Raw genomic sequence first — 23,813 nt, forward strand, 5'->3', positions numbered from 1 at the left:
CACCCTTCCCGTCTCAGTTCAAATGTTTCCTGAGGGAAGCGCTCTCTGACTGCAGTTCAGGTGAGACTCCTTTATTATAGACTATCATGGAAATGTGTCCCTTCATTTGGCTCCTGTAATTAGATTCTCATTAATTAATTACTTGGTTAATGTGTGTCTTCTCCTCTAGACTAGAAGGTCTATGAGGAGAGACCATGTTTATTTTCACTCACTACTGAACCCTCACTGCCTGTTTGGTAAATTTTTACTGAATGGATGTACAGGTGAATTCATATTAAAAAAATAATAAGATAATTTTATTTAGTCTTCGATTGTCAAGATTAACAATTTGTGGAGTACAAAGTAGGGTGGAAAGAAACTGAGGACATGTCAATCTAGCTGTTGTATAGACAAAAGATTTTTTAAGAGCCATTCTGTCATGTAGGTTGACACTTGGGAAGGAGCAGGTAAGAAAGATCATTCAATACCAGCTAAGCTGTAATGTTGCTTTGTGAGTTTTCAGAAAGATAACAAATTAAGAATGTATTCATTTTCTTGTTTTGTTTCTTTGTCATTTCCTTTTATGGACACCTAAAATCTTAAGAGATTAGTCAGTCCTCACTTTTTATCATATTTTAATTGTTACTTTACTTAACTTATACAGGAAGGGAGAAAAGGAAGGCAATTCTGCCTTTTCATATTTAAAAACTTAGAAATTCACTTCTATAAAAATATCCAGTATGAGACTGGATCATAAGCACTCACACCTTTTAGACCGCATTTCGTGACCTCCTTTGTCTCTAGGTCTGCCTTAATCTTTTTTCTATTAAATAAAAGTCATCTAAAATGAAATTCTTGGCAATGGATTCAAATGCTATAATGGCAATGATACTTTCAACAAAACTCTAAAATCAAATGAAATTTATTTAAAAAGGAAAAGGAAATAAAAACTTCCTAAAAATTCTTCTGGTGATGATTTTAAATGATCTAATAAAAGGCCCTATAAATTCCAAAAAGTGATGTGAAAAGAGTATTAATTAGATACTGAAATAGTGTTAGGTTTTAAACTGTGACAACTGTATCCCCATATCCTAGCAGAATGACTAGCACAAAAGAAGTCTCAATAAATGTGTTTAATGAAAAAGTGCTTATTTTCACTATCACAATAGTTTTGGATTAATCATATTTCTAATTCAGTAACTTATACTTTTATGTACTCTATGTATTCATAATATAGCGACTACTGTTTAATTTACACTTGTGTCTTATATTTGTTGCGTTATACTTTTATTATACTACTTATGCATATTTTAATCTTCTACTAGTTGTCCAACTTTCAAATTGCCCTTGATCTGACATAGTCTAATGTTACATAGAATAAAGTAAATACAGCCATACTCAGAGAAAAGTAAGCACAGATTCAGAAAAAAGATTCATGTTACAAAAGAGGGGGAAAAAACAGTTGCTAGACAATTAAAATTAGCTTCCTATAATCCCAACCTATGAAATTACTTGAAGACTTAAGAGCCTCCATCTGCTCTGAAAAAATTATTTTAATGAAGTATCATTAATCATCAATAACTTATTCAAGTATAAAAAAGTTTAAAATAAAAATTTTATTTTAATAAATATATATTTATTATAAGTATATAAATAATTCAAATATATAATTTAAACATAAAATAATTTAAATATAAAAATATAAAATAAAGATTAAAAATAAAAATTAAAAAAAACCCTTCTTACTGCATTATGATCTCTAGTTTTCAATACACTTTTGGGTTTGGGGGGATCACAGCCCAAAATGGGTCTGAGAAGCTAATTTTAAAGCTAGTAAGAAGCTCCCTTTTGCAACATTATGTATTAAGATAGAAAGCACTCAGGTATTTTTCTTTTTTTACTAACCTACTTCTCTTTACTTACTGCTAAGAAAGTTACTTTTACACATACAACCTCAAGAATCTCACCCTCAGGACCTTTAATCATTTAAGGCATATATCCTTAGCAATATTTAACAGTTCATAGAGTTTATAAAAGGTCTTCTGTCTAGGCTAGAGACATACTCCACTGGCATTTAACCTTGTCTTGTACATTTCTAGAAAATCCTATCTGGGTCCTTTAATTTTCCACGCATTTCTGTTCCAGAAAGACAACAGAAGCCCAAGTTCTCTCCCTCCCTGTTGATTCCGTATTCCATAAAAAGCGTTAGAGAACTCGTGTTTGAATGATCTAACCTGCGCTACTGACTGGACCCTGGTCAGTGAGAGGCTGCCTAACGGAGATCCTTTCAAAACTAGTTTACTAGATGGCTCTTTTTCTATTTACCATTTCAATCTCTACCCTATTAGAAAGCACTTCAAGAGCTGCAGGAAAATGTACCCATTTGGTTGTTTAGAATGAAAACAAAGCAACATTCTTCTTTCTTCTCCCCAGGGAAAATTAGGAGCCTGAATGTTGATATTCTTACACTAAATGATCTGACAACATTTAGAAATACATTTGCAGTATAGGGTTAACAAAAGTAGAAAAAGAAAGGAACCTACCCTTTCAGTCTCTGATTTCGTTATAAAATAAACCAAAAGGAAAAAAAAATAGGGCTCTTGGGTTTTTGTTCTATGAAAATAGGTAAAAGCACATTTTCTTTTCTTTTGCCTTTTCTAATTTTGCCTTTATGCTCTTGACCCAAGAAACTGTATCTGATTACATATCAGAGAGAATAATAAACCTAAATTGATGACTGACATTTTAACAGACTGAACAGTGGTATTCACTGAAATCCTGGACAGATTTCTAAGGGCTCTTTTCACAAGTGGGCGTCATAAATAGCCAGCATACTGAGGGTTTAATTATGAAATCAGAAGACTTGATTCACGACCCTCTTTTCAGAGCTCAGCACCTCTTCATTCTCAGATGCGAAGTCTTAGAGATGCAATCACCAGCACTTACCTTGTTTATTTCCTGGTCTTCCTCGAACATTCCCACAGTGGCTGAGTCCTGAGTGGACTCCTGCACATCAGAAGTGACCTGCTTCTCTCTGCCTGGCAGAGTAAACTTTTCTTTCTTTCCTGTTGAGTATTTTGATTTGAGAATGCTATTGAGATGATTTTCTGTCTCCTGCTTAGCAGATTCAAGTCTGTTTTCTAAATCTTTTTGTTTACCCTTAAGTGATTTTATATTATCTTTAATAATCTTCTGTCCCACTGAAGATGTGTTTTGCTTGATGGATTTTGCTAAAGCTGAAATCTTCTTTAATGTGACATTTTGTAAACTGAGTCTATTCTCTAGTTCCTGTGAGGGAAGAAAATACTGTTACACAAAGTATCTCTGTTCAATCTCATGAGAGCTAATTGACTTTTGTAAAGTACAGTGTATTGTCCTTCACTAGTAGAAAGTATAAAGTACTTATCAACTCATATCACAAAGAAGAAACTTTGGACAAAATGTAAACCAATGTAGCATTCCAGATCAGAACCTCCAACACATTTTAGAAGAAACTAAAAGCTTATAAGAAGTAATTAAGAAAATTTTCCTAACAGTTCCTAAAACACAGGAGGCAATCATTTGTTGAGTATTTGTTGAGTAGATATTTTGTTTGAGATACAGCCTTTTAATACAATCAAAACACTAAATAATAAGTGCCTGCTTTGTGCAAAGCATTAAAAATAAAAGAATAATTTAGGAAATGCCCACATGAATCAAGTGTTGATATTTAAAATTCAGAGCAAAGCTTAAATCAATCTATCTAGTGCAATATCTTAAATACAGTAGGAACTCAATCAATATTTGCTAAATGTCTGAATGAATGGGGCCAATTTGAGAACTCTAGACTCAAAAGGACTTTGAGGTACTATAGCAGCTACTGATGCTACTGTTGAAAGAGAATAAACCTTAAAATTAGTAGGTGAACTGTGTAGGATTTGTTAGTCACTACCCTAGTAGAATATACAATAAATATTCATTCATTTATTCAACTAACAGTGAGTAGTTGTTAGTTGTAACTACATTCTGAAGTTATATAGATGAGTAAAATATAGTCCCTTCTGGTTTCAATAGTCCAGTGAGAGAAAAAGTAAACAGACAATTGTAATAGAATATGGAAAAATCTATGCTAAAAAATATGTACAGGTCACTGGAACATTTTATGCTGGAAGCAGGGAGTTCCAGACTGCATTTTAGAAAGATTTGGAGCAGCCGTGGGGAGGCTGCCCTGGAGAGGGTGACATAGCAGGCTGGGGGCCCATTTGGAAGTCCAGTTCAGGGTCTATGAGAGGCAGATCTGGCCCTAAAGCAGTAGTAACGGGAATAGAGGGGCAGGGGCAAACTGCAGAGATATTCCAGGGATGAAAGACAGCACTTGGCATCTGACTACGCTGGGGAGTCTGGAAAAGGAAATCCAGATTTCTGATGTGGAAGCCTCAAGAGATGGTAAAGATACTCATGGAGTCAGAGAATACAGAAGAAAAAGCAGGCTTATTGGTAAGGAGTTGGGATATGGAGAAAGGTTAGGAGACGAATTATTTTCTGACATGCTGAACTACATATAACTGCAAAACATCTGCAAAGAGATGTCTAAAGACCTGAGTTGTAGCCCCAGCTCTACCAGTTGCCTTTGGAAGTCTCTCACCTCTCTAGAACTCAGCTTATCATGTATAAAATGAGGGGTATGAAACTGATGGCCTCTCAGATTCCTTGTAGCTATAGCAAAATGCTGTATTTTAATTTTTCAAGAGGAGCTTGAGCTCCTCAGAGTGAGGCTCATGTCTTATACTTTCCTCAGTATTTGTGGCATCCAAAAGTGCTTTGGACATGATGAGCCCTCAATATTTGTCAAATTACCACTGTTAAAAATGGAGACAGCCCTGTCACAATGCCAGGCCATTCTGGAGAAGTCTTGCTTGATTCACAGGTGTTTAAAAGGAAGAGATGCGAAATTTCCAAGCTCATGCCAGCAGTGCTCCCCTGAGACTTACTCCATGAAATCGCTAGTCAAGGGACAACGAAGAGAAATAGCTGAGAAAAATGTTTTATTTTGTTTTCTTCTAGAAGATACCACTTGGGCCTGTTTACATTGGCTGTACAGTGAGAATCCAAGGAACATGTTTTAAGAATGTGAGTAAAGGGCTGCAATCCTCACTGTACAAGGTTAGGTGTTGCTGGTGTAAGGGGGAAAATTCTGGAAATCCCACATCTGGAGAAAGCTCTAATTTAGCCCATAACTACAAAAATTAATAAAGTCAAAATTACACAACTCACATCCACCCATCATGAAGAAGGCAAAACTGAAACATTCCCCTATAGGTCTTGTTGCATTAGATGCACGCTTGGACTACCCAGTATCTGGAGTCACTGACTGTCTCTGAATCAAAGATCTCCAGGAGCTACAGCCTGGTCACAGGGAACAGTCTCTGAGAGTCCAGAGTGCAGGGTGTCGCTCAACTGAAATTACAAATGGATTTGTAAATGGTCACTAATGAAGAACATTCCCATTTTTTATGACTGGTCACAACTTCATCTAACAGTCATTTGAATAGCACTTGAATTTCTGACTGAAGACACTGATTTGTGAGGTTGTAATTAACATTGATTTTGTTTAATATCTATCATGTCTGAACACTGTTTGATACCTGAAGTTTCTGCAGTTTTTCCTCAAGAGCTAGTTGATCCACAGGCTTATCAGAAAAACAGGCAAATTCCTTGGAGATATTGTCCAATGCAGTATTCAGGTCTGTAACGCACACCTCGTATGAGTGGTGTTCTTGAACATGATCTTCCAGTTTTTGCACAGAATCCTAGAAATAAAACCATTGGCAATTTATTAATTATGTCTCTCTATTTCTTCAGTCAGAAAGTAATTTAGTTGTTCAGAAACACTTGTTTTATGAGGTTTCATCTGGAAACTGGAATATGTCCATAGATAATCTTGAGTTCTTAAGTTTTTACTATTTGAGATATTTCACTGCAAAATCTCCCTCTTTCCCCAAAAATGAGTCCTATTAAAACCACATTTGTTTGCCCCATGTTTCTTTGCCTTCATTTCATTCCTGCAGACAATTTATTTGTCAAGAGGTTTACCAAATGAAATGGCTTCAAATTATATTGTCAGATCACACACATGTATAGTAAAGCAGCTCCCTTAATTATCCTTCTTACTAATATCATGTATCACACTTGGAAATGAGACTATATGAGATCAGCCTAACCCCAGATTCCTTTCCTAAGAAATTCCAACACTGTGTGTTAGAAAAAGTAATCCTAACTTAAGAGCAAACCCATCTTCAGGTTCTCTTCCTAGAATGCGAAACACAGTGAGGCACTTGCTTATAAAAGCAGCAGCTATTAACCTTAACAGCTTACAGCCAGTGGCTACCTCCTCACCCCAGCACAGCTCCTGCTGTCTGTGCAAGCAGGTTTGCTCACCCAAGTAATCCTTACACTGGATCTGGCTTTAGTGTGTAAAGAATTACAAACAATTCTTTAAAGAGAATATATTTCCTCACGACAAGCTGACATTTTACCTTGTAACTCTATACTGCAGAGCACGTGGAACGACTCAAAGGAGGGACGTTGATGAGGTATACTCAGAATAACGGATGTCAACTATTACCAGAGATGATGGATGGATGGGTAGATGGGCAGATGGATGCATGGATGATACACGGATAACTCTGACACTGTCACCTTCATAGACACACCAAAAATAACTTAACCCTTCCTACCCCTTTAAAAAGGGAGCATTGATGGAAGGAAGTACCACCATTAAATAATACCCACTGGATTCCTCCAGCAAAACTGACTGGATTGATTCTTCCATCCTTGAGGAGTTAGTATTTATATCTAAAAATGATAAATTACATTTTAAAAGCTTTTGACTGAACAAAAGAATATTAAAATGATGTTTTATACTCAAATATTACATAATTATGCATAATTATGCCAATCATTTAAATTTTTATTTTGACCATTTCACCTGTAATTGTTGAAGGAGGCTTTCATGTAGATGCTTGATTTCCAGCCAAGGCTCTTCACTGAAGTTGGGGTTTTTAGTGCATTCCAAGAGGTAATTTCCTTGAGATTTTAACTCCTTTAGCAAGGATGTCAAATCTTGTGCTTTCTGGAGGAATTTCTTATAAATTTTTAACTGAGCTTTTTTCTCCTGCAAACCATGTTGCAGAGCAAAACCTACTTCTTGTTTCTTTTTTAGCTCTGTAAGCATTAATCTCAGGTCATCCTTACTTTGCAAATACTTCTCTCCTTCTAGCAGAAGCATTTCTTGATGGCTGATTTTAACAAAATATTTTACAAATGAAATGACACATAGCAAAAAGGAATGGCATTTTGCATACTATAATGCAACATACATTATAATAAAAAGCATTCAAATCACACTAATATAAAATGTTCCCCCAAACTCTTGTGGCATTACAGTATTCTACATAGCAGCAAGTTTAGCTCAGAAATCAAGTCAAATTATTTGTAGTATTCCTTAAAAAAACGTTTTTTTGTTATAAAATTTGACCTGAGAACACTTAATAACTTAGATTTAAAACTATCCCAGTTTTTATTGTTTAAATATAATGATGTTATTCTACTTTTTTTCATATAAGTAAAATAAGTAAGTACTCATTATACTGGCCAGTTAACTAGTTTATGATTTTTGTAGCTTATATCTAGTTTTGATCTATTTGTCTCCTTAGAAAATGGAAAATTCACATTTCCACTAAACACTGAATGTATCATTCAGGATGTGATACAAATAAAAAAATGTTGGCAGAATTATGTCCATGGAATGCAGACACCTATCAATGTTTACACAGTTAAGAATCTTTAGGATACAAATTTAAAAGCATTCATTGTTGCACAGTAACCCCCCGCAGATACTGAGGTTGTCTAGGGGAAGTGGGTTGTGGTGCAGAAGCAGGGTATTGTGGTGGAATGATCCTCAACATTAATCTGTTACCACGAACCCCAAGGTTGATGAACCAGCCAAAGAAAATACAGCCACAGGGTTACGGCAGCGTGTTTAATCTGATTCAGAGAGCTATTCCTCTTCATTTCTGCCTCTGACATTACAGATGCTCCTGACATTACTGACTTTCTCACCAAAAGATATTATACCCAAATCCAGGAGGTAGACAAAACATACTTGTTATGGCTTCATTGTGCAATGAAAAACCATGAAAGTGGTGAAGGCAGACCCTTTACCTTAAATACGTGTTGGCTAAATGGAGGGTGTTGTCCCACTGGCTCCTGATATCAGTCAGGGTCTTTGGAACCGAAAGAACCTTGGTGTTCTCAGCCTGACTCATGATGGTCTCTATTTTAGCATCCCCTTCAGGCTTCAGTAAAATGATTTCCTGAATTAAATTCAAAAATCTTAGAATCTCATTCCTATTACTTAGGGATAGTACATATGATATCTTTTTATTATAAACATATATCAAGATTCTAACTGCAGAGAAGACTTCAAAATTATCCTTTCATTTTTATATATGCCCCAAAGACAATGACATCACATTACACAGAACTGGTTCTTAGTAAACATTTGTCAGGTTGATTTGACTGCATCCCTGCTCTCCTCTTGATTTTCAACTGTCTTCAAATAAGCTGTATGCCCAAAACATCCTGGCAAATCTACCTTCCTATCCACTTCATTATTTATAGATAGAGAGTTAGGGTAACAAACTGAGTAAGACACTTTTATACACCCATGATGAGACTTCCAGCTTCCCACAGGAAATTCAGTGTCCCTCCTGTCAACTCCTGCCTCTCCACCTCACATAATTTCCATTCTTTGTCTTCTCTTTCCCTCCTTTGCTCCTAATGATCAGGGATTCTGTCTTGTAAACACTACTCCAGACTGACCTTCTCTGGAAAACCTTTCCAATATAACCCAAATGATTCCAATTACTTCAGTAAGTCTCACCAACCCTTATAGCTCACTATTCTTAACCATTTCTTCCTCTAATAATGCTTCAATTAACGTGACTTCAATTCCCCTGAGTTCTTTGTAAAGCTGTCCCCTGTAGTTTTAATTAGCAATATTTATTGACTCTCCTCTTAAATAAAGTGAGCTCAAGGGAGCTTGAGATTTCCTTCCCCTCCACAACCCAGTTTGTATCTGATAACCTTTATGAACCATACAACCCTCTCAGTATCTAATGACCTTTATGAGCCATACAACCCACTCAGTATCTAACAAACTTTATGAGCCATACAACCCACTCAGTATCTAACAACCTTTATGAACTATACATATCCACTCTAAAGAAGAGCTCCTCCCCAGCTCTGCCCTGGACATTGATGACACCTTTGCTATACTGACATATACTCTTACAATACCCTAGCTAACTCCCACCTGCTTCAGCTTTGACTTATTGCCTTTATTTCAATTTGTGTGTACTCAGTAAAGTGAGTCATCTGAATGTCTTCAACCATTCCACACTGATTCTTTTTTCCACTAAGAAAAGAATCTCTGCAGTTTTCCTCTAAATCTTTTTTCAAAGTTAGAGTTCATTTTGACTTCTGAAATTCCATTTCTACAGTTATACCTTTATTTTTTGGATTCTTTCCTCAAGTGGCATTTTGCCTTCAGATGAATTCAAAACCATAAGGGAGTCTTTAATTCCTGTGATCCAATGAATTACATCATGTGCAAGATCATTAAAGCGCTGGTCCTCAGCAGGAGGTAACTTATCCTCTTCATCAATTTCACATAATTGTCTCAACAATGTCTGGTATCTATTAATCAAATGTATTGATTCCATTATTATTTCTTCTTCAGCAAGCCCATGTTCCTTCAAAGAGTTGTTCAACTGGGCCATAGATTCAAACTGTTCCCTGTAAATTCCAAATAGCGCTGAAAGTTTATAGGAGCCATGACACCATATAAGAAACTACATTACCAGGAAATATATTCAGACAAGATCAGCTCTACCTCTTCCTGGCGAGAGCTTCGCAAAATAGCTCAGTTTTCTCTCCTGTTTCTTCCATTTCTTTCCATTTCTCCTCTTGACTAGTCAACCACTTACTCAGATTTCTGTGGTCATCCTGGAGTCTAAAAGAACATTATACAAAGCAGAATACAAAACGGGCAAGGAATGCTTATCTGAAGAGAAGTTTGGCACAAATCTTGAGAGCCAACCAGGTTTTTAATACACAAAAAAATTCTCTAAGGAAAATTTAATTTGTAACATTAAAATCTAAACAATAATAGCCTGTATTATAGTGGGATTCTATAAAGTGATGAGCTATACAAATGAATCATAAAGAACAGGAAACTGAAAACATTTCTGGACTCTCCCCTGAATCTTTGTCATAATAGGTAATTTGAAGAACTCTCCAAACTTCTATCTTCCTGGAGTCAAACTTGGATTACAAAGTATGTATTTTATTTGTGAAATTCGTGTGTATTGCATATCCCAATGCCAGCTGTACTGAAGCAGAGTGCATATAAAGTCATCACTAGAAAATGTGCTGTTCAGATGGCACCTTTATTTCCTACCTCAGCAGCTGCTGCAAGTGGTCATCAAGCTCCTTTGCTCGTGCCTGGCATACGGACTCCATTTTTTCTAATTCAATTTCTTGGTTTATAATCCAACTGTTAAGTTCCTTAACATGTGCTTTGGGCAGATGCTTCTTCACATGATTCAGCACAGTTCCGACCTGTTGTATTTTACTGCCTTTTCCTTCAAGAGTCAAGAAATCCTTAAGAAATCAAAAAGTCAATTAGAATCAATAAACATAAAAGTACAAATAAAAAGTCCTACTGGCAAGTGTGAGTAGGTCTCTGCCACCTCAGAAAAAGTCTATGACACTTTTCTGAGCCAGTGCATAAACGTGCCACCTCCTTAACATCCTATATAGAAGGAAAGTCTATGGAGATATGGCTAACTCCAAAGGCAAATGACCAAAAGATTTACATTAGTTCTACAATGTGTATCTACCTCTGACTTTCCGGAAATGACACCAAAACAATAATGCAGTGCCGCCATGAAGGTCAGAAGGAGCAAGAAAAGAAAAGCATTTTTCTTTCCTGGCTCTGCTCAGCTTCTCTTAAACACTTGCTCCCTTCTGATCACTAATATGTAAAACTGAACAGATTATTCTCTGTGTAACTTTGTCCAAATCAGAATTTTATTTTAACGTTTGTGTTTCAAGGTTTGAGCATCAATTGCTGAGGTGCATACAATGGACAATGTTAAAGGCAAAAGAGAAAAGAAAGCCAGAACTTCAAAAAAGAGAGGAAAGGTGATTCTATCAATAAAGAACCACATAATCAATGCAAGGAATCAGAACGGTCTGTGCCATTGATAAGCTTGAGAGCATGACTTACCATCAAATGGAATCGCTAGATAATCTACCCTAAAGTGATCAAGATTTAAGGGTGGGATACCCCCTTGCACTTAAATACCCCCATGCACTTGACCTTGTATTTCAGGCTACCCTCTACTACATTACAATGACCTTGTATTTCAGGCTACCCTCTACTACACTACAATCAGCAGTGTGTTAAAGTTCAAAAGCAATTTTAAAAGAAATATGACTGGGAAAAGATCCATAAAAAGTCAAGAAACCTCTTTAAGAAAGTAAAGGGATTTCAAAGCCAAATTAGGTCGTCTTCACTTTGTAACAAATATGATTTTATTGCAACTCAATTCATCAGTAAACACTAAGTTAAACAGCATCATAGAACAGGTGTGAAAATAGAACTTGTTTAAGTCATTTGTCTTTTATCCACTAAACAGAGTTACAAAATATTTGGAAAAGGCCAGATTATTTGGAAATAGTACTTCTACATAGGGAAATTAGTAAGACAAAGCAATTATTATCCTATCTACTTAATTACAGTTCTATGCCTCTAGTATTATAGTTTTAATAAATTTTGATTAAAATTTATGTCTTACAGAAAGTTTTTGTAGCTTTTGTTCCACACTCTTTTTTGTTTCTGATGATTCAAAACACTCTTTAAGGCTCATTTTAGTACTGCCAAACCAGTCATTAAAGTTCTTGCACTGATCTGCAGGAAAAATAACAGAACAACTTATATTCATCCTAAGAAAGCTTCATATACCTTGTTAAAGGGAGAAATTTTAAAGCTTGATTCCCATGTCACGGGTACAACTCACTGTGTAAAATGGTAATTAGCTGAAACCAAAATCTGAGGGCTAACAGAGTCTAGAAAGTAACTGTGGTCCAGACATACAGGACAGCCAAAGACACCTGCATGGACCACCTGCTTATAGGCACATTCGCCAATGTGATCAGGTCAAACACAGTAACTGGTGACTTTGTTTTGTGAAAGAAATAGATATTTATAACAGAAATGGATCAATGAGTGCTTACCTCCTCCCCACCCAGGGTTTATCTGAAAAATCTTTAATAAAAAATAAATCCTTTTCCTTAAATATAATCTATGCAACCATCTCTAAGTGAGACTCAGATTAGACTTTCTGTTCATAGTTTGTATCCCAAGATTCCCAAAAACACAGTAAGAGAAATATTGCACTCACCATTCAGTAACTTAGAAAAGTGATCTTGTAAAACACTTTTTTTGGTATTAAATAAGTCACTGACACTTTCATATTGTTTTTTCAATTCAGAGAGTTCAGGAGTCAGACAACCTATCTGATTTTCAAGTAACATCATACTGTGCTTTTGCTGTAGAATTTGTTGTTGTATCTCCTAAATTATAAACAAACAAACAACCATTAAATCTTAAAATGGGCTCACTTTATGCAAAGTGTAATAGATCGCCACTGTTTTTGCAAAAAATCTAGATGATTCTCTATTGGATTCACTTTCTCTTGGCCAGTAAATGTATAATGCGATGTAATTTAATATCAGATCATATCCACAAAGCAACTCAAAGCAACTGTTAAATATACACAAATTGTTTTTCTGAGTTTTTCTTCCCATGCTTTCATTCTTTAAGAACTATTTTTATTACCTTAATAGGCCAAGACCATCAGAGATAAGTGTGAAAATAAATCTGAACAGAAGAGAAGCAGTTGGGAAGTACCTCAAGTTTAGTAAAGATCTCTAAGCTGTCGGAAGGAGACAAGGCTTTTAAGAGGGATTCAGTCCTTCCTATCTGGGTCTTGGCTTGGTCGAGGTCCTCCCTTAGCTCGGTTGTGCTGCCACCGAGTGCACAGCAGTTGGATTCTCCTGTTAAACACATTTTTACATGTTCTATCTTGTTCAGAACAGAGGACTCCATGACCTGAAATCACGAAACATAGGCAATAGTGTAGCAGACTTTGTTTAACTAGATTTTAAGACAATTGTGTTGCTATAGAATGAGTTGAGCCTCTTCATTTTGATGTAATATAAACTCTCTACTTCTAATTCTTCATTCTTCTGCATAACTGAATCAAATTCAAGTTGTTGAAAGAAGAGTAACATAAAAACTGAAGTTGACATTGTGACTTTTTTGTAAGAGACTAATTTGAATACCTCCCCCTAAAACAAGTTCTATGTAGCATTTCAATTGAGGTGCTAGCTCTTGGTGTTCGTTTGGATACACATCAAAACATATAGAAAAAATTAAATAATTAGCATCTATTGTTTATTATGTGCACAGCATCGTGGTAAGCACTTTATGTACAAAACACAGGCTTAAGAAGGTTAAGTAACTTGCCCAAGATCACAAACCTAGTAGGCAGCAGAGTCAGGACCTTAATCAGGAAGTCTTGACTCCAGACTTCGTATTCACTGTACATTTTGACCTAAATAAAATTGTAACAATTCTCTTCACACAATAGAAAGTCACACTTGGGGCAGTCTCCTTAATTCCCCATCAAGTAATAAACCTAAAATCACTGAGCCAGTCTCCTTCCTACGCCTAACAGTCATGAGGAAACCCTTCATATTTTACATGGAAGTATGCCAACATACCTCTCTCCACACAAAAGGTATGTGAAATAAGTGAAAAAAGAGAATAAATGAATACAAAAAATATTATTTATTCTAATAAACTAGGCTATTAAAAATTTGGGTGGACTTAACATAGAGATTGAATAAAGGTGAATTAAGTAATGATCTGAATTTTATTTTAGGTTTAAGATTTAGAGTTCCAGTTTATGAACATGAGCACATTAATTGTGACTTTTAAGTAAAATTTCTCTTACCTGCAATTCAAGAGGTATTTCACTGCTTTGAAGAAGAAACTGTATTTTAGCCACTCTCTTAGAAAATTCAGAAGGTTTTTGTTCATGGACTTGTAACTCTTCCTAAAACACATAATTGAAGGGAAAATAAAATTTTTTTTTTCAACCTTATTTTCTGGTACCCATGATTACTGTTATTCATACATAGAAACTGAGAGAACCGTTGAATTTCCCCCAATCACTTGTTTTTGACTAAGTCCGGGGAGTTACAAACTGAGGTACCGTCATGGGTCAGATAAATGCTACAACTGAGTGAAGTATTCTAGCTACAAGACAGCAGAAGAGGGCCAGGCTTTTGCCACAGCAGAACATGGCACCTGCCTACCAGCATTACAGTTTATAGATCTGTACACAAAAACTGTGCCAACATGCGCACGCATACACACACACACACACACACACACATACACACACACACACACACACACACACACACACACACACACACACACACACACACACACACACACACACACACACACACACACACACACACACACACACACACACACACACACACACACACACACACACACACCCTGTTGGAAGAATTTGGCCCACAGGGGCTGGCAGTTTGCAATCTTTAACTTCTGATTTTTAAACAACCTGTGCTCCAAGACAAATTTAAAGGATTCCAACTGAGAATTCATTTGCATTTAGAAAATCACAGCATTATTTCATGACTATTATTAAATCTAGGAAACTCAAACATCTCCAACTATTTTGAAAATATTTTCCAAATGTAAATTAATGGATATGTGAATTTGAAAGTGAATAAAATGACCAAAATTAGAGAAAAAATGAGATGTGAAGCATTAGACCTGGCACACCATACAGCCATCATGCACACATGCTTCTATTTTTTTTATCACATTGAACCACTTATAATTACCAGTCTGTTTTCTGACACACTAAGATAGTGATTTTACATGGTCCAAGCTAATAATATGTAAACAAACAAGCAATTAGAATGGATTCTTACTAAAATTAAAAGAGTTAACTTTAATTCTTTCCAAAACCTGAGATTGCTGTTTTAAAAACTAGCCTTTTTTGAAGTTCTATCAATATTTTGATACTCAGCCTTATGGGTTTTTAAAAAAATCTTTTTGAGGGACTGTTTAATTCAATTTATGATTGTTGTCCATTATCATGATCTAGATCAGGAGTTAACAGTCTGAGGGTGGGCAATCAGTTTTTAGAAAGTCTTATTGGGATGCAGCTACTTTCAAGCATGTTTGTGTGTCTATGACCGACTGCTTTCATGCTACAACAGCAGGGTTGAGCAGTTGTGATGGTGACCAAATGGTCTCCAAACCCAAAGTATTTATTATTTGGCCCTTTAAGGAAAAGTCTGACAATGCCTGGGGCCTAGATTGACCACCTGGGAATAACTATGCATTTTGGTGGCCTTTCACTAGCCTTTCTTAACCCTTTTTAATACCGTAAGCCCCTCTGGTAGTCTGATGAACCCTATGGACCGTTTTGCATAATACTTTTTAAATAAAACATAAAATAAATTAGGTAGAATTATAAAGCACAACAATTACACTGGGTTACAGTCATCAAAATACTAAAGATAATTTATACTCTAATAATATATGCTTCTCTATTAATACCTTAAATGACAAGATTTAGTGGTGCCCTTTCTAATGTCTTAATTTCAAAGAAGCAATAAGGGTAATAGTTACAATCACAAGATAATTGAAAAATATCTGTGATTTTTTTTATAACAGTCACATACAATGTTCATCCTACCATGTTTGTTAACTATACACATAATTGAAATAAATATTACATTTTGGTTAGACATTCATGAAAATAAAGGAACAATTTTTCCCATGTGGGTCATTTTATCCATGAACTCCATGGGAGTCTGTGAAGCTCAGATTCATAATACCTGCTAATATCTTCCTATATATCACAAAGGAAATGACAGAACTCCCACACCAAGAATAATGAAAGAAAGATGTGTGATTTTCCCACCCTGCTTCAAGAAAGCAAACCCAACATTAAAATGTCAGCTGTATTCAAAAAGAGTTCATCTCTGTTAAATTACCTTTAACTTTTCTCTTTCCTCTTCAGACAGTTGATGTAATTCTATTTTTTGAAGGACCTTTTCAGTCCACTCATCAATGGCACTTTTTAAGTTAAAAAGTTTTTCCCATAAAGCTAGCGCATGACCAAGATTTTCATAGTAGTCTTCTGTCTTCTCATTTATCTATCATAATTTAGAAATAGAAATAATAGGGGTAAAAAGTTTGTAAACCATTATTTCAGTTGTACTTACAATAAAATTTTGGTTTACCTTTACGTGCTAAATAGTTGGCTTTATTCATAAAAAATAATGTTTTAATATATCATGTAATTCTTCTACAAAAAAAAGATCTTAGCTGATTTGTTGCAGCTTCTATGCAGTTAAAAACAAGTCTTCCTAATTTTCTAAACCACAATAAATAAAAGGTGCTTTTAAAAACCCAAATGAAAAATAATACAAATTCTTAATTTATAATTCATATGAAAAATATCATTACTACTCAAGCAAAAAATTAATTAAATAAATACATAGATGAAAATCAGTATCCTGCATGGATGGGTAATACATTAACTGGTTTATTTTAAATAAGTTGAGTATCCACTTTGAAAGATTATAGACCCATTTGTTAGTAGTGCCTAACTTGGGGTGAAATTAATTCCTAAGTCATAAACTTCATGTTATTTAAACATTTTTACATTGAGCACTTTTGACTTTTATAATGAGACAAAAATACTAAAGATACAACAGAAAAGATCAATTTAATTGCTGTAAAAGAGAATTTCTAATCAATTAAATTATCACTTACATCAAGCCATCTGTCCACAATAATGTTAGCTTCTTTCTCAAAAGGAGGCTCCTCAAAGGTTCTCATTTTATTTAGATGAAATTGTAGATTTTTGCAGATCTGGTTAATCTTGTCTACAATTTCCAAATGTTCATTAAATTCTTCTTTGACAATTTCAATCTGTAAAAAAGGTATGAAGCATGTTTTTGATATATTGAGAGAGACAACTGGTAAGAATTACAATTCTATCATTGGCTATTCAGCTTAAAAACAACATCATAACACAGTACTTCCTTTGTACATTATATTTTTTTAAAGCAGGGTTTTATTGTCCCACTTTCTCAATGAAAAGTCTTTAGAACCCTAATCATCTGGTTTAACCATCTGGTTTAATCCTGTACCAAAATTTCTTCCCATTCTGTGGGATGACATAATTATAATGGTATAAAACCATGTTTTGTGTCCATGTGCAATAATATTCTACCACTTCCATCTAATGGTATAAAAATGACAGCTCCTTCATTCCCCCAATAGGAATCATCTTTATAAAACCAAAAAACATTTGTGCTCATAAGAATAAAACAAACAGAACTCTAAAACATCTTTAATATGATTTCTATTTTATATATATATATATATATATATATATATATCTTTCTTTTAAAGTACCATTGATATACAATCTTATGATGGTTTCAAATACACAACACAGTGGATCAACATTCACCCAATCATCAAGTCCTCAACCCCTCCATTGTGGTCACTGTCTATCAACATAGTAAGATATTATAGAGTCATTAATTGTATTCTCCATGCTGTACTACCATCCCCATGACCTACCTATGTTGTGATTGTGAACTATTGTGCACCTTTATACCCCTTCTCCAATTCCCTTACAATGGAATTGTAAATGAAGTTGTTTTCCTGATTTCTCTTTCTGTTAATTCATTGTTAATATACAAGAATGCAAGAGATATCTGTGTATTAATTTTGTATCTTGCAACTTTGCTGAATTAGTTATTAGTTCTAATAGTTTTTTGGAGGAGTGTTTAGGGTTTCTATGTATAATATCATGTCATCTGCAAACAGTGACAGTTTAACTTCTTCCTTACCAATTTACTATGACCTCTATTTTAATCTTCCATGACTCTAACTCTAATATCACTCCTAATAGAGACGGTGAAACACTATTAAAAGGCCAGTGATCTTAAACTACAAAATAAAATTTGAATGTTGACTGATATAATCTTAAAATGTCACTCAAATTAACCTTATCTGAGCATCTTTTTTTTAATTAAGGTATAATTGATATACATCTTATGAAGGTCTCACATGAGCAATATTGTGGTTGCAACATTCACCCATATTATCAAGTACCCCCCACACACACCCCATTGCAGTTGCAGTCACTGTCCATCAGCATAGTAAGATGAGCACCTTTAATGATTACATAAAATTTGAAAATAGATCATAAACAAACATCTAAAACTGTAGGGGGACTTCCATTTCTGGGAATATGGAGTAGATATACATTTCACTATTCTTCCCACTAAGTACAATTAAAAACCCTGGATATCATATGCAAAACAAACTTAAGTAGATTAAAAAGGGGAGAGTTCAAGAAGGGAGAATGGCTCAAGTCATGGCTCCTGAAGAATAACCTGGTGGTATGTTCCCTGCATTTCCTTTTTCCCTCAGACATCCCTGAGTGTGTGCTGGAGAAGCATACCTGGCAATGTCAATGTGCACAGACAAGAAAGCCCCAAGAAAAGCCTGTTCTCTTCAAAAAAGCCCCAAGAAAAGCCTCCAGGCATGGGATGACCTAGCAAGACAGACAATTTTTAGAAAGCAATTGCTCAGTGGAGCAAAATACCATGGAAAAAACTGTGGCCCAACCCCGAACTGTGCCAGCAAAGGTCAAGGGTAGATCCTAGACTTCCACCAGCACCAGGCTGTAACAGGAAACCACCCCTACCACACAAGGGTGGTGTCAGAGAAGGCCAAGTAGAGAGGTGGGACTTACATTCCTTCTGGGTAGTAACAAAGCACACACACACCCCTCCCCACACTGTGTCAGTGGAGGCCATAAAGGGAGGAGTCAAGTGGAGGCCTAGTGGGAAGCCAAAACTCTTGTGTCTGTGTCAACAAATGGTCCTTATTTGCAGATGACATGATTATCTATGCAGGAGTTCCCAAGGAATCTACAAAACTTGTTTATAGGTGTCCAGTTGCTTCAGCACCACATGTTGCAAAAACTCTCTTTCCTCCATTGAACTGCTTTTGCATCTCATCAAAAATCAATTGGACATACTTTGTATGGGTCCATTTCTGGGTTTACCATTCTTTTCCATTGATCTGTGAATTGATATGTGGGTTCAGAAAAGTCACAGGATATAAAATAAGCACATAAAAATCAATTGCACTTTTCCATACTAGCAGTAAATACATGGGCACTGAAATAAAAAATTTACTGCCATTTATAAATACTCAAAAAATCAAATACTTAGGTGTAAACTTAACAAAACATGAATAGGACTCATATGCTGAAAACTACAAAACACTGATGAAACAGATCAAAGAAGACCTAAATAAAAGCAGAAACTACTAAGTTCATGGATTGGAAGACTCAGCAAAGTAAAGATGTCAATTGTCCTGAAACTGATATACAGTCATTTAATGCAATTATCATCAAATCCTACCATTATTTTTTGTGAATATAGACAAGATAATTTCAAAATTTATGTGGAATGGTAAATGAACTAGAAGAGCAAAACATTAGAAAAAAATAATAAAGTTAGAAGAATCAGTCTACCTGACTTTAAAACTTATCACATAGGTACAGTAAGAAATTACATGGTATTGCCACAGGGACAGACACATAGGTCTATGGAAGACTAAACCCAGAAATGTAAATGTAAAATAGTAAACCAGAAATGTAAATAGTAAACCCATACAAAATACATCTAACTGATTTTTGACAAGATGCAGAAGCAGTTCAGTGGAGGAAAAAGAGCCTTTTCAACATATGGTGTTGGAGCACCTGGACACCTACAGACAAAAACACGAAGCTTGACCTAAGGCTTACACATTATACACAAACTTACTCTAAATGGATGATAGACTTAAATGTAAAGTATAATATATAAAGTTCTATAAAATATATATAGAAAATCTTCAGGATCTTAAGTGAGACAAAGAGTTCTTAGATTTTGACTCCAAAAGTATAATCCATGAAAGGAAAAATTGATGAACTGGACTTTATCAGATTTAAAAACATTTGGTCTGCAAAAGACCCTGTTTGAGGATGAAAAGATAAGCCAGTTTGAGAGAAGATTGTCTGCAAGACCACATATCTGACAAATGATTAGTATATATAATAAAAAGAATTTTCAAAACTTAACAGTGAAATTAAGCCCCAAACCATTTAATTAGAAAATGAGCAAAGATATGAAGAGATAGTTTACCAAAGGTGACATATAGATGGCAAGCAAGCACAAGAAAAGATGATCAATAATACCATTAGTAATCAGAAAAAAGCAAATTAAAACCACAAGGTGATACCACTACATCAGAGTGACTAAAATACAAAATTAAGACTATATATAATCCTAGCAAGCATGTGGAGAAACTGGATCACTCTACATTGCTGGTGGGAATGTAAAATGGTACAACCACTCTGGAAAACAGTTTGGCAGTTTCTTCAAACACTAAAATACACAATTAGCATACAAAGCAGCAACTGTCCTCCTGAGCAGCTTTCCCTGAGAAATAACAAGTCACATTCACACATAGCCTCCTACATGAATGTTTATAGCAGCTCCATTCATAATGGTCCCAAACTAGAAACAACCCACGTGGCCCTCAGTAGGTGAATAAACTGTGCTACATTCATACCATGAACTACTATTCAGCAAGAAAAAGAAACAAACTATCAATACATGCAAGAACTTGAATGAATCTCCAGAGCATTAGGCTGAGTGAAAACAGCTAATAAGTTACATACTGTATGATTTCATTTACGTATGATTTTTGAAATGACAAAATTATAGAAATAGAGAACATATTAGTTATTATTGAGGGCTAAGAAGGGAATGGGGAAGCAGGTAGGGCTATAAATGACAACCTGAGGGATTCTTGTGGTGACGGAAATGTTCTTTATCTTGACTGTATCAATGTCAGTATCCTGATTGCAGTATTGTAGTATATAGTGTTATAGGATTTTACCATCGGAGAAACTTAGTAAAGGGTACACAGGACCTCTCTGTATTACTTCTCATAATTGCATGTCAATCCGTAATTATTTCAAAATAAAAAGTTTAGTTAAAAAAATAAAAACTAGATAAAAATTTTTAAATGAAAAAAAAAAAATTCCCGGGGAGGTTTCTATCTACTGACAGGAATGCTGACTGCTAAGTTTGCAGAGCTGAGATGCAAACTCAGGTGTTTTTTTGTCCCAGGTCAGGTCTCTCTGCATTGGGGCATAACAGATTTTCTTCAATTAAATGGAAAAATCTATATATATAAATCTTAATTTTTGTTATACTCATAAAGCTTTGCTGTTACATTGACCCAAGCTACCACCAGGTGAAGAAGAAAGAAAGAGCAGGACAGGGTCCTTTTAGCATTGACAGGAACTGTGGCTTTTGTTCTACAGTGAATGGAAAGTGTAAAATAAAGGAAAGTAGGCCCACGCTGACATTTCCCAAACTTGAATAGTCTCCTGACACTCTAGCCTTTTAGTCCTACTTTTGCAATTCTGTCTTTCATTAAGAAAAGTGGAAATTTAGCACCGTATCTCAGATAAACATCCAGGTTTCTATGGTTGTGAAGACAAAAGTTTCCAGAGGTGTCATATTTTCAGCCACTGTCAAAGCATGACAACACACAGTCCAGAAATGGATTGTTTCTGAAGACAGTACCCAAGTCATCATGAAATGAACTGAAAGTTGTGTTAACCATCAGTACTAAAATGTGTTTCTTTTAGTTAAAAAAGCATCTAAAAATTAAATACTAGTGTGCTAGAATTTCTGTATCTTCTATACAACGTAATGTACTATTTCAGCAAGTGCATAAAGTGCCCACATGTTATACACCATATTAGATACATGATTATCAACATAAAAAGAACCCTGGACACTCTTATATATTTCTTAAAGGTAATTACAGTTATTTTATTAATTATCAAAATATCTTTGGGCAAATCTTTACAGTTGAGGAAAGGGTACAGACAAAGCAAAGTTGGCCAACTTTTACTTGGGCCATATAGATATTTCAAATATGTCTTCAGTGAAGGCAATGTTATGATGATTGAAACATAACTTTCTAGTCCAATAGATCTGGGATTAAATAATGATTCTGCTACTTATTAGCCACATAATCTTGGAAAGTAGTTAACCTCTATCCACACTTTTTCCTTTTTTTCACAGAGGAAGCTGCTAATCTGACTGTACAAATTCCAAGAAATAAATTGGACCACATTTACTAGTCAGCAGAATCAGCATCCCTGAAAAATTCAACAAGTGGATATGGTTCTTTTTTCAGCTTCGTGTTGCTTCCTTATCATTCAGTGGGTGCAGCTCCTTGAGATAAGCATTGTGCACCTGTCTTCACATTAGCTGTAGAACCCAAATCACTGCACCAATATCTGACCTACTCAGTGCAGCCCACCAAAGGGAGATAAGATTCCAAAGTCTGGATGTGGATCTGGATGAAAACCTTGCAGACACTTAGTCTGGCCCACATGCTCAAGCCCATTTTTTTAGCACAGAACTTGCTGGGGTATTGGGCATTTGTGCAGATCATGATAAAGCAGAACCGCTTGCTCTTATTTTTTCAGTATGTATCTTCCTTGACAATCCCACAGTCAGGAAAATTGATGGGGCAGGAAGGGGAATTTTTTGTTCTTTTTTCATAATACCATCTTAATAAACATCAAAACTCTTACTGCTACTTCCAAAATTCCCTAGGCCCCAGTTTTCTCACCAGTATAACAGGATAATGCTACCTACCTCAGAGGTCTATTGTGAGAATGAAATGATAACAGCATGTAAGGTACTTGGTTTATAATGACCAAGCCATCAGTGATAAAGTTATTATCACCATCACCATCGTTATCATTTTTACTAGTAGTAAGCAGTATTAGTATTACCTAAAACCTCAGGCCTACATGCTAATCTTATTTGGAAATAAAACCAATTTTTCTGGCTTCAGGGATTTTTGGCTTCTGGGGCAAGTGAAGGGGGTATGGTGTGGTCAGCGAAGAAAGAAGGGAATGAGCAAAGGTGTCAAGTGCTGGAATTAATATTTTTGGCACTAGGAATTTTCCATATGTAAGATTATATTCTTACAATAGATCCTAGAAGTGAAATATTTGGTTGAATGATAAAAAGATTTTCAGGAATCTTGCGTAACATCATCAATGTGTTTTCCAAAAAGTCAGTATCGATACACTCTTTCACCAGCAATGTAAAGAATGCCCATTTCGTTAACTAACTAAAGGTTTAAAAAAAAAAGGTTATTTTCAAGCAGTTTTGGTTTCCTTGGATTACACACGAGACTGAGCTCTCTCTTTTTTTTAACAACCATCAATTTATTTCCTATGTATGAATATCCATTTATATCTCAGTGGTTTTCTCAATAATTCCTATGTTCTCTCTATATAATTGCAAACCATACAGTATCACATTTACTAAAATGTAATGCTCTACAGGTTATTTAAAATAGTAAAAAGTTAGACCTTATTGTAATAATTTCCATATTATACATATATGAAGTCATATTATATATAAGAATAATTTATTAAAAGTCCTCATTTTTTTACTTAATGTATGATTTAAATTGCTGTTGAAAC

The 23,813-nt window shown here is 35.1% G+C and overlaps 1 protein-coding gene across 12 annotated transcripts in view; it reads right to left on the bottom strand.

Annotated features, from left to right (window-relative positions):
* Positions 1-23,813, bottom strand: part of SYNE2 (spectrin repeat containing nuclear envelope protein 2) — a 319,309-nt gene that overhangs the window by 155,160 nt on the left and 140,336 nt on the right. For 11 of the 12 annotated variants that reach the window (XM_036906082.2, XM_036906091.2, XM_057488386.1 and 8 more), the window contains 13 exons: positions 16,985-17,143; positions 16,201-16,362; positions 14,106-14,207; positions 12,998-13,198; positions 12,489-12,660; positions 11,883-11,995; positions 10,481-10,683; positions 9,914-10,033; positions 9,528-9,816; positions 8,182-8,333; positions 6,947-7,256; positions 5,604-5,768; positions 2,926-3,267 (listed from right to left, as the gene is read on the bottom strand). In XM_036906082.2, the coding sequence (XP_036761977.2) occupies positions 2,926-3,267; positions 5,604-5,768; positions 6,947-7,256; positions 8,182-8,333; positions 9,528-9,816; positions 9,914-10,033; positions 10,481-10,683; positions 11,883-11,995; positions 12,489-12,660; positions 12,998-13,198; positions 14,106-14,207; positions 16,201-16,362; positions 16,985-17,143 (2,490 nt within the window). The remainder of the gene's footprint in view (positions 1-2,925; positions 3,268-5,603; positions 5,769-6,946; positions 7,257-8,181; positions 8,334-9,527; positions 9,817-9,913; positions 10,034-10,480; positions 10,684-11,882; positions 11,996-12,488; positions 12,661-12,997; positions 13,199-14,105; positions 14,208-16,200; positions 16,363-16,984; positions 17,144-23,813) is intronic. The other variant, XM_057488387.1, reaches the window with a different exon arrangement.

This window comes from Manis pentadactyla, chromosome 11 (genome assembly GCF_030020395.1).
Source record: "Manis pentadactyla isolate mManPen7 chromosome 11, mManPen7.hap1, whole genome shotgun sequence".
In the NCBI taxonomy this organism is placed as follows: Eukaryota; Metazoa; Chordata; class Mammalia; order Pholidota; family Manidae; genus Manis; species Manis pentadactyla.